Here is a 10,014-nt window from a genome sequence, read left to right as displayed (position 1 = left end):
GGCGGACTACAGCCCCCGGCAGGCTCCGCGGCTGGGGGCGCGCGGGCGGCGTGGGCGGTGGCGGCGCGGGACCTGCTGGGAGTTGTAGTTCCGGGCTGGCTGCCACGCTCGCCGGAGGTGTTTTGGCCCGTGCCGGGAGCCGTGGGGGCGCGCGGGGCGCGCTGGGAGCGGTAGTCCGCGCTGGCGGCTGCGCGCGGCGGCGGCGGAGGCCGGCGTGAGCCCTCGGTCGGCGCCGCGGTGAGCGGGGACCCCGGGCCGGGCTGGGCCGCGGGGGCCGGGCCGGGCGAAGGTGGGGGCCCCAGAAGCCGGGCCCGGAGTGGGAGTGTGGGGAAGCCCCGGGGGGGGGGGTTGGGGGGGGGGCGTTGGGGCCCGGCTGTGCTTGGGGGCCCCAACGCCCTGCTGAGGGCGGGTGCATTGGGCGCCCTCCCCCAAAATATCTTATTCGGGGTGGGTGCGTTGGGGTGCCCATGGTTATGCTGAGGGCCAGTGCACTGGGGCCCCCCCAAACGCCTTGCTCAGGGTGGGTGCATTGGGGTGCCCATGGTTATGCAGAGGGCCAGTGCACTGGGGCCCCCCCCAAACGCCTTGCTCAGGGTGGGTGCGTTGGGGTGCCCATGGTTATGCTGAGGGCCAGTGCACTGGGGCCCCCCCCAAACGCCTTGCTCAGGGTGGGTGCGTTGGGGTGCCCATGGTTATGCAGAGGGCCAGTGCACTGGGGCCCCCCAAACGCCTTGCTCAGGGTGGGTGCGTTGGGGTGCCCATGCTCAGAGTGGGTGCATGGGGGTCCCCATGCTGAGGGCAGATGTGCTGGGGTCCCCGTGGCCATGCTGAGAGCCAGGACGTTCGGGGCCCCTAGGGCTCTGCTCAGGGTGGATGTCCTGGTGTCCCAGACAGGACAGTGGGGCGCACCCTGTCCCCCAGGGGCTATGTCCCTCGCTGTACCGTGGTGTTCCCGTTGTCCTGCGGCAAGCAGCTGTCCCACACCGGCTCTCCCGTCTCTGCGCCTGTGTCCCCGCCGTGGCCGGCAGCACACACGTCTGCCCGGTGCTCGGCCCCCCACACTCAATGGAGCCTCTGTTCACACCTCGGGCTGCCTGAAAGACGCATTGAGAGCCCCGCAGCACAGCCGCCTGCGGGGAGCACAGGCCGTGCCCCGGCCACCGCGCTCGGGGCCCCAGAGCGGCTAGGGACCAGCCTTTCAGGGACAGCCCTGGGCCAGAGCAGGGAGGTGGCAGGTACCCCCTGTGCCCAGGGTGTGGGGAGCCCTCTGCCCTCCCCTTGGACCTGTGCACTGGCCCCGGGCTGGGGGATCGCTGCCCGGCAGGGCTTCCTTTCCCCATGCTGCATGGCACAGAGGGCGAGCGGGTGGTACCGGGGCAGGATCAGCTTCCAGCCGCAGGGAAGCTGCTTGTTCCTTGCACCTTGAACAGCCCGGGGCACCCAGCTGCAGGAGCCCAGGGAAGCTGCCACGTCCCTCCTTGGGCCATATGGAGGGATGTGGCAGGGCGAGGCACTGCTGGCTCCGTAGGCCTGGGCGCATCGGTCCTGCGGGCAGGCACAGACTGGGGCAGGCTGAAGGTACCCACACGCATCTTGCCCAGAGGAGATGGTGTGACCTTGGCTGGCTTGGCTGGGGGTGACTGAGAGGGGGCAGCTGCAGCTTTAAGGCTGGAGCAGGTTGGGGCGTGTGTCCCTTGGACCTGTGCGCTGTGCTTCCTGCTCAGGCACAAGCATCCTGCTCGGGCGGAGCTGCCACGTGTCTCCACGTCTCCTCCTCGCTGTCCCTGCAGGGCCAGGGACACGCTCACGGGCAAGAGCTGGCTCTGCCGGGGCTGCAGCAGCAGGGCTAGGCCAACTCGCAGGTCTGTGTGAGCAAGCCACTCCTGAGACAAAGGTCGCTCTCGCTGCCTGTTTGTGGGAGCTCCTCAGCCAGGATCCTCCTCCTTCTCTAGGCTGCACGAGGCCTCAGCTCAGCAGGATACCTTGACTGGGCTTCGCCCCAGACTGGGGTGCCTTGGCTCCCTGTTTGGCCTGCAGCAGCCGCTCAGACAGGTAGAGGATGCTCGGCAGCTTGTGCACAAGGACAGCCAAAACGGCTGCATGCCAGCATATGCAGGCTCCTTCTGATCTGGGAGTGCAGAGGGAGAGGCTGAGAAGGAGCTGAAAGTGGCTAAGGGCTTCTGCAGCAAGACACGTCCCTCGGGACGCTGATCTGTGTGAAGCACCCGTGCTTGTGCTCTCCTTCTAGCGCAGCTTCCCATCGTGCGGCAGCAGTGCCACCTTCTACTGCAGAACAGGCAATGGGGACCCTCGCCTCTGCCTGGGGCAAGGCCGTGCCCTGCAGTCTCACCCGAGCTTCGTGCAGCACCAAGCTCCAGCTCTCTGACCTGCTGCCTCTCCTTTCCACTGCCAGGTTCTCCTCACCCCCAGTCTGATGCCCGTCCCGCCTTGCCATGAGTCTATGAGCTCCCTCCGGATCAGCGTCGGTGGCCTTCCTGTCCTTGCGTCCATGACCAACGGTGCTGACCCTCGTTTCCGACTGCGCTGGAAGGCCATCGTGCTGTCCTCAGCCTGTGTGGTGTTCGTGCTGCTGCTTCTCTGCTTGCACCGCTCCTCCCCGGCACGGCCCATCCCGCCCAATCCTCACAACTGGCGGCTCAGCCTGCAAGCAGGGGACCGCTACAATGACACCTACCCACTGTCCCCACCCCAGAGAAACCCTGAGGGTGTGCGCTACCGCATCGGGGTCATTGCAGACCTGGACACGCAGTCCCGGGGCGCTGAGGAGCACACCTGGTTCAGTTACCTGAAGAAAGGTTACCTGGTGCTGTCAAACAGCGGGGACAGCGTGACAGTGGAATGGGACAAAGACGAAAGCATGCTGCAGTCGCACTTGGCTGAGAAGGGCAGGGGCATGGAGCTCTCGGAGCTGGTCGTCTTCAACGGGAAGCTGTACTCTGTGGACGACCGCACGGGTGTGGTCTACCAGATTGAGGGCAACAAGGTGGTGCCTTGGGTGATCCTCTCAGACGGGGACGGCACTGTGGGGAAAGGTGAGTCTGCGCTCTCCTGCCTGATTAGCTGTGCCTGCACAGGGGAGACCCTGCAGACTCGGAGCAGTGAAGCCTCTGGCCCTTTGTATCGTGGTGAGGTGGGGTGCACCTTTTCTGTGACCACACAGGCCTGGTCAGGAGGACGATGCCTGACCAGGGACCAGCTGGCTGAGAGAGGCTCCAGCACTGAGCCATCTTGCGCAGTGGTCAGGGAAATGGGAGCAAGGAGCCATGGGGTGGTCTAATGTCTGTGTGCTGCTGAGCCCCCACCTGGCTCATGCCGTTCTCTTCCCTGCAGGCTTCAAGGCAGAGTGGCTGGCAGTGAAAGACGAACACCTCTACGTGGGAGGACTGGGTAAGGAGTGGACCACCACAACGGGAGAGGTGGTGAACGAAAACCCCGAGTGGGTGAAAGTCATCGGCTACAAAGGCGACGTGGGCCATGAGAACTGGGTGGCAAACTACAACGCACTGAGGGCCGCAGCTGGGATCCGACCTCCAGGTACTAAGCAAGGCTCATTCCGGCTACCGCGTGTCCCACACCCTGTGCGCGCGCCACAGCTTGGATCTCCCTGTGGATGTGGAGATTGGCCCGAGATGTAGAGGATATGAGGCCTGAGTGAGCCTCCCCCCATTCTGGCAGAGGAGGTGAGAACCTCCTCTGTCCACAGTCCTCTCCCCTCTATCCGTGCCATGAGCAGCTAGCTGGAGGATAGCTCAGCCAGTGCTGTGTCTGGCAGGCTGGGCTCCCGTGGGCAGAGGAGGCAGTGCCATGGGGTGTACCCTGCTCTGCTTTGGGAGATGTGGCTTGCCCTGCTGGGAGATCAGCACTGGGCGACAGTGCAGGAGGAGGCGGAAGTGTTGGCGATGTGAGCCTGTGCATGATTCTGACTCCCTAACCGTGGGTGCTCGTTTGGTCTGGAGAAAAAGTCCTGCCCCAGCCCAGCCAGCACCCGGTGCTTGCTCAGCCTCACGGGGTGTTGTGCTTGCCCTGTGCTGTGACACCCTTCTTCTCTGCCCTAGGTTACCTGATCCACGAGTCAGCATCCTGGAGCGACACCCTGCAGCGCTGGTTCTTCCTGCCACGCCGTGCCAGCCACGAGCGTTACAACGAGAAGGCAGACGAGCGGCGGGGTACCAACCTGCTGCTGAGCTCCACCCAGGACTTCGGGGATGTCAAGGTAGGACGTGTGGGTGATGTGGTCCCCACCCACGGCTTCTCCTCCTTCAAATTCATCCCAGATACAGACGACCAGATCATTGTGGCCCTGAAATCAGAAGAGGACAATGGCAAGATCGCCAGCTACATCATGGCCTTTACTCTGGACGGGCACTTCCTCCTGCCCGAGACCAAAATCGGGAGCGTGAAATACGAGGGCATTGAATTTATTTAACAGACTTTTGCACTGGACTGGAGGGATGAGGGAGGCTTGGGAGGGGTGCTGGGGCAGGCCCTGGCAGCGTGCAGCTAGCAGGGCCAAGCATGCCTGCCCCGGGCTCACCGGTCAGGCTCCAGTAAGCCAAGGGACGTCTTGCAGCACTCCCAGCTCTGTAGTTGGCTATGGCACCTCCTGTAAAGCGTTGGCTTTGCTGCAGTTTGTGTGGTGTGAGTGTTTCGGTAGTGGCACCTGGTGGCAAAGGACTGTCACCGCATGGTGTTCCCAGCCTCCCACTGGCCTGCAAGGCCCCAGCCCAGGGCCCCCAGCTGCCAGAGAAGATGAAATAGTGAAGTTCCCCTTGCACAGTTTGCCCCGGGGTAGCCTGGGCTGCAGCCATTAGTGCCCAGCCCAGCCCCTGCTTGCAACAGAAACCCTCTGTGTTGAGTTGGTGGCTCTGTGATGACAGCCCGGGCTCTGGGTTTCCAGCTAAGGAGTGAGTCTGAGTTCCAGGATGAACATGCTCTAGAGCCTGATCTCAGTTCTAGTCCATGCTGGCTGGGGTGAAGGTGTCTTCCTTGCATCCCTGTGGTGTTTTGCTGAGCCGTTGCTGTGCCCAGAGGAGACTGGCCTCTGCTCCCTTGGGTGCTCTCAGGAGCCTACTTGTCCTTAAGGCCATCTCCACGCTGCACATCCTTCCCCTGACCATGTACCTGGGGAGGGACCAACGGGGCTCTGCAGGGAGCAGCACCCAATGCCTCTTCAGATGTTTGCTGGGCTTGTAGAGAGGGTTATGGAGAGAACAAGTAATCCCCACTGCAGGCTAGATCACTTGTCCCCTCACGGATGTGTAATTGGCAGAGAGCTGGGACTGAGCCCTGGTGCAGAGCAGCACAGCCCTTCTAGAGCCTTGGCAAGGGACGGCTGAGTTCCCATCCATCCCTCTGCTACAACCTGCCCTGCTGCTTTGGGCCCTTTCTGGGGGGAACATCAACTGTCTCATGTCCCACCGAGCTCCCTCCTGCTGCTGCTGGTTCCTCAGTTCTTCCCATTGTGCCTCATTGCTCCATGGCGGGTGGAGAAAGGGGTGACAGTCAGCTGGAGCACTGAGCCAGTCCTGGTACCTGGAAAAGTGGGTTTGACTTGGGTCCTGGAGCCGAGCCACGCTGCCATTGTGTCCCAGGGCCCTGTGGGCCTCCCAGCAGCCACCTGCGTCCTGGGGAAGCAAGCGGCAGAGCTGCTGTCTGGGGGAGCTTCCTGTTTGTGTCCCAAGCACCCAACACAGGACATGCTCAAACCATGGGGAGAAACATCCCTGTGGGGAGGAATGTCCTTAATGGGGACCTTGGTTGTATCCTGCCCCGTTCCTCCCTGCAGCAAGCCTGGTATCAGGAGGGTGACCAGGCAGGGTTGCAGGGTCACAGGCCGCAGCAGGGTGTCACAGCCAGGGCAGGAGACAGCTGGCCAGGATTTCTCGGCTGTGGGGGATTTCATCAGGCTGTTTTTTTCCCAAGTAGCTGTTTTTTCTTCCCTTCTCCCCCCCCCCCCCAAGCAGAATTTGGTAACTGCTTGGGTGACAAACTGCCTGGGTCATTGCTTTCTGGGGAAAGTCTCATGTGGGAGGAAACTGCGATGATGTAGCTGATCTCTGGATGGGATGCAGTAGTTTCTGCACCACCAGTAATGCGGAGGCAGACGCTTTCAACAGCCTCAAGGGCCAGAAAAGATCTGGGGCTTGGTAAGAGCTGTGCTAAGCTCTGTCGGCTGCTCAGGTGCAAGCATCGAGACAGAGCAGCCCTGAGTTTGGACCATGTGGCCACCCTCTCCCCTTCCTGCCCAAGTGTGCTCTGGCAACAGTGGCTGGGGGCTGCAGGCCACTTCTGGTGCACATCCAGCTGTTCACAGCTATACCAGAACACAAGTCTTGGCCTGCAGAGCTAGGAGAAGCGAGCATACACCCAAGGGTCTGATAAGGCCACCAGCCACAGCAGGGTGGGATGTGGGTGCTTTTCTGCTCTCAGCCCCACCACATTCCCAGCCTGGTCCTAGAGGAGGTGCACAGCTTCCTGTCTTCTTCCCAGCCCTGTCTGTGCATTGCTCAGGCCTCTGAAGTGCCTGTAAATCCAGAGCTGTTGGCTCTGGAGAGGGCCATTGTCCAGCCAGAGGCCTGGACTGAAACCACCAAGCCATGGCCTGCAGTGCTGGGCAGGAGCTGGGAAGGTGGCAGGGCCATACCTGCTCCAAGGTTGTTCAGCACGGGAGGGAGAGCTAGGAGCACCAGCTTGGCTTCCCAGGATCGGCAGCAGCTGGGGAGTGTTTGCAGCATGCCCTGCAGTGTCCAGGCTTGGCTGGCCGGGGAGCCCTTCCAGCACTCACCAGGGATGTTATGAAATAGTGGCCGCAGCCTGCAAGCCCCATAGGAGGAATTTATACAGATCTTGGTGACTAAGAGTGCAAGACACCAGCGTCTCCAGCCTGCGTGGCCAGGGCCTGCAGCAGCTGGCAGCTGAGGTTGCAGAGAAAGCTTCCTGTGCTGTGCACGCTCCCCTTGCTGCACGCGCTCCTGACGGCAGGAGGCTCCTCGGCTGCAGAGATGGGTGTGCAGCCAGACTGCAACCCCAGGCAGCCTGCAGCCCGCTGGCCCTGGCAGAGAAGCCCCTGTTTTGAACCATCTGCTCGGCAGTCAGGGCTCTGCCATGGAGCAGTGGCAGACAGAAGCCTTGCAGTGAACCTCCTCCAATGGCTCCAGCCATGGAGGTGGCTCTGGAGCAAGGCTGCATATAACCCAGGTGTGCAGGCCATGAGGGGCTGCAGGCACTGTTCCCCCAGCCCCAAGCATGGGGAAGGGCCCTAGCTGGCCTTGCTCCTGGAGCAGTATTCCTTCCTTCTTTAAACCTCTCCGTGGGGTCAGACCTGGCAAGTCCCATCCAGATCTTGCTGCACCCATCTCCTTGGGCCCCAAAGCCTTGGCAGGCTCAGCCTCTCACCCTCCCATGAACTACATCTCATTGCCCTTGGTGCTGTCCCGACTGGGCCACCCTCATGTCCTCAGCTTGGGCTCACTCTGAGCCCTCCCATTTTCCCAGTGCCATTTAGGCAGAGAGGACAAGGCTGTTCTGGCCCCTGCAGTGGGGCATTGACAGGCCTCTTGACTCAGTGAGGAGCTTCCCTGCGGGCGGCTGCACAGCCTTATTCCTCACGCGTCCTTCCCTTCCTACGAAGGGCTGTCAGGGGAGAGGTGCAGGACAAGCTAGGCCTGAGCAGAAGCTGAGGGCCTGGAGAGTGCCATGAGCTCTCCTGCCTCCTCACGGTGCCCAGCAGGACAGGTAGCACAGGTGAGTCCCTGTGCTCACAGGTTTTGGGAGACATTAATTGTGTGCAAGGATGGTACTGACCTGCTCCATGTGTGTGTGGCAGCGCATGTGCTACTGAGTCGATACATGCCCTCCGTGCACTCCCGCGTACCTGCATGATGGCTTGGACCATTGGAGTGGGGCTGTGGAGCTTGCCTCGGGCTAGTGTTTGCCCTGGCCTTTCCCCTTGCTCTGGGCAGCCCCAGAGTCAGTGAGGAAGGGAGCAAGGTTCCCAGGGCACAGCACTCCCCCAGCAGTTGCGCAGGCCCCTGGACCCTCCTTCCTGTCCTGCTACCTGTGAGCAGATGGACTGCAGATCCTGCCTGCAGTCCCATGCTCCCTCGGACTAGCTGAGCCCCTGCCCCAATTCACAGGGCAGCATGGCTTTGCATCAAACACCGGGCATGGAAAAGGTCTGAGTGTCTGGCTCTCTGGCTGCCCTCCTGGCTTCTCAGGTGAGAACCTGTCTGCCTGGCCAACAGGGACCAGGGCACCTGAGGGCTAGAGGGAAACCATGCTGTGCTCCTTTAAGAGCTCAACTGGCACGAGGAGATGGGGGCTTCTCACAAACACCCAAGTGCTCCCAGTAATAGCTAACAGCTGGCGGGAGAGGCAGGCACTAGCAATGCTGAGCAGGGCTCGTGGCTGGGAGGGATGGGGCAGCTGGCTGAGAATGTGGTGGCCGTGATGCTAAGAGCTTCCCCAACCCCTGGAGCCCTGGCTGTGGGAGCTGGCCCTCCTTCCTCTATGGAGCTGACTCTGTGGTCCAGGACCACCACAGGGACAGGTCTGATGCCTCCTGATGCTCCGCTTGCCTCCAGGAGCCGTGGAGCCCTGAGAGCTCTGCACAGGGGATGCTGCTGGCCAAGCTGCTCGTGGAAGGGTAGTGGTACCTGCAGCTGGTGCCAGCTGGGAACAGGCAATGGCATAACTTTTCCATCTGATCATAAACCCCAAGACCTGATCTTCATCCATCAGCTCAAAGTGGGGGATGCTACCTCCAGCCCAGTGCATCGGACCAGGAGGTGTGCAGTGGTAGGTGCCCTGGGGCACAGGGTCTGACTGTGACTCCCACTGAGCCTTGCCCCAGAATGGGTCCTGGTATCACAGCCCTGTCAGGCAGTCGCTTGCTTTGCAGTGAGCTGTGCACCTGGTCCTGCACGCAAGACCATGTCCAGGCCTCTTCCCTGGCTTTCCTGCGGGTCTGGCTGTCCCTGTCCCATTGCCTCTTCCCTGCTTGTTAAGAACGCTGCCTTGTAATGGTGTGCAAGCCCCGAGCTGGCAAGGCCAACGTGCTCCTGGGTTGTCTGTCTGGGACTCCCTGCGGCTGCAGCTCCCTGTGACGATCCTGCCCCGTGGGCAGCTCTGCCAACAGGCAGGGCCTTCAGAGACCTGGGACCGGCTGCTGCAGATCAGGGGTCCTTTGGCCTTGGGACTCCCCGTGCATCCCCTATCTGCCCTGGCGCTCAGGGCACCTGGGGCGGCCCAAACCCGAGCGCAGGGACCATCAGAGCTAAGCGGGAAGGGGAGGGGGGGAGAGGGGTCTGGTCCTGCGCCGGTTGCGCTGCGGTTGGGTGGGAGGACCTATGGGGAGCTGGGGGGGCGAGGGGGCCCTCCTGAGAGCTCAGCCAGGCAGGCTGCTTCCCATCCCCCTCCTCTGTCCCTGTTTACAGTGTCCAGCACCTCTGGAGAGCTGAGTAAGGAGCGCGTACCGGGCTGGACATGTGTTTTCATTTAGCCCAGACAACAATGACTCACTGCAGGGTGCTGGGCTGCGAGAGGACACTCGTCTCTCCGCAGGGCAGCTCTCCCCGGGGGCCGGACCTGTTCCCTGGCACGGCGGGTGGCAGCCGCCGCATCCCTGTGCACACGGGGCTCCGGGGCGCTCGGTGCCCGGCCCAGCGGCACCCCAGGCCGCGGACCCCCGGCCCCACGCTGCCCGCCCCGCTGGCTGCCTCGTCCGCTCTGGCTTTGTCTGCACCTTCCTCGTCCCCCCAGCCCAGGGACCGGCAGCTCCGCAGCACCTGTCTGGCTCCCGGCGGCTCTGCTCTCCTCGTCCCCTGGGCTCAGCCGGGCCGGGAGCCCCACACCCCGCTGGGCAGTGCCGTGCCCCCTCCAGCCCCAGGCTGTCCTGCAGCTCCCCTGCCAGCGTCCCCGGGCCTGTGTGGAGCCTCGCTGCCGGCCCTTCTCCTAGAGACCCAGCAGGACCTTGTCTTACTCGCCCTGGGGCTG

General features: G+C 62.7%; 1 protein-coding gene across 2 annotated transcripts; it reads left to right on the top strand.

Moving 5' to 3' along the window:
- Positions 1–33: 33 nt before the first annotated feature.
- Positions 34–4,648, top strand: CANT1 (calcium activated nucleotidase 1). Of its 2 annotated transcripts, none has more exons than XM_068913115.1 (4): positions 34–237; positions 2,414–3,053; positions 3,352–3,555; positions 4,077–4,648. In XM_068913115.1, the coding sequence occupies exons 2-4, from the start codon at positions 2,435–2,437 to the stop codon at positions 4,445–4,447; spliced, it is 1,194 nt and encodes a 397-aa protein (XP_068769216.1). In that variant the 5' UTR covers positions 34–237; positions 2,414–2,434; the 3' UTR covers positions 4,448–4,648. The 2 variants fall into 2 exon arrangements, with proteins under 2 accessions (XP_068769216.1, XP_068769215.1); XM_068913114.1 differs by having other exon boundaries at positions 197–289.
- Positions 4,649–10,014: the final 5,366 nt, after the last annotated feature.

This window comes from Struthio camelus, chromosome 19, assembly GCF_040807025.1.
Source record: "Struthio camelus isolate bStrCam1 chromosome 19, bStrCam1.hap1, whole genome shotgun sequence".
Classification (NCBI taxonomy): domain Eukaryota; kingdom Metazoa; phylum Chordata; class Aves; order Struthioniformes; family Struthionidae; genus Struthio; species Struthio camelus.
The sequence above is the reverse complement of the archived record's forward strand: the minus strand, read 5'-3'. Positions and strand labels throughout refer to the sequence as shown.

Excerpts from the sequence above, each read along its gene's own strand:
- CANT1 (XM_068913115.1), top strand. The coding sequence starts at position 2,435 with ATGCCCGTCCCGCCTTGCCATGAGTCTATGAGCTCCCTCCGGATCAGC. Across the intron at positions 3,054-3,351 it reads GGACGGCACTGTGGGGAAAG|GCTTCAAGGCAGAGTGGCTG; the intron begins GTGAGTCTGCGC and ends TCTTCCCTGCAG. Across the intron at positions 3,556-4,076 it reads AGCTGGGATCCGACCTCCAG|GTTACCTGATCCACGAGTCA; the intron begins GTACTAAGCAAG and ends TCTCTGCCCTAG.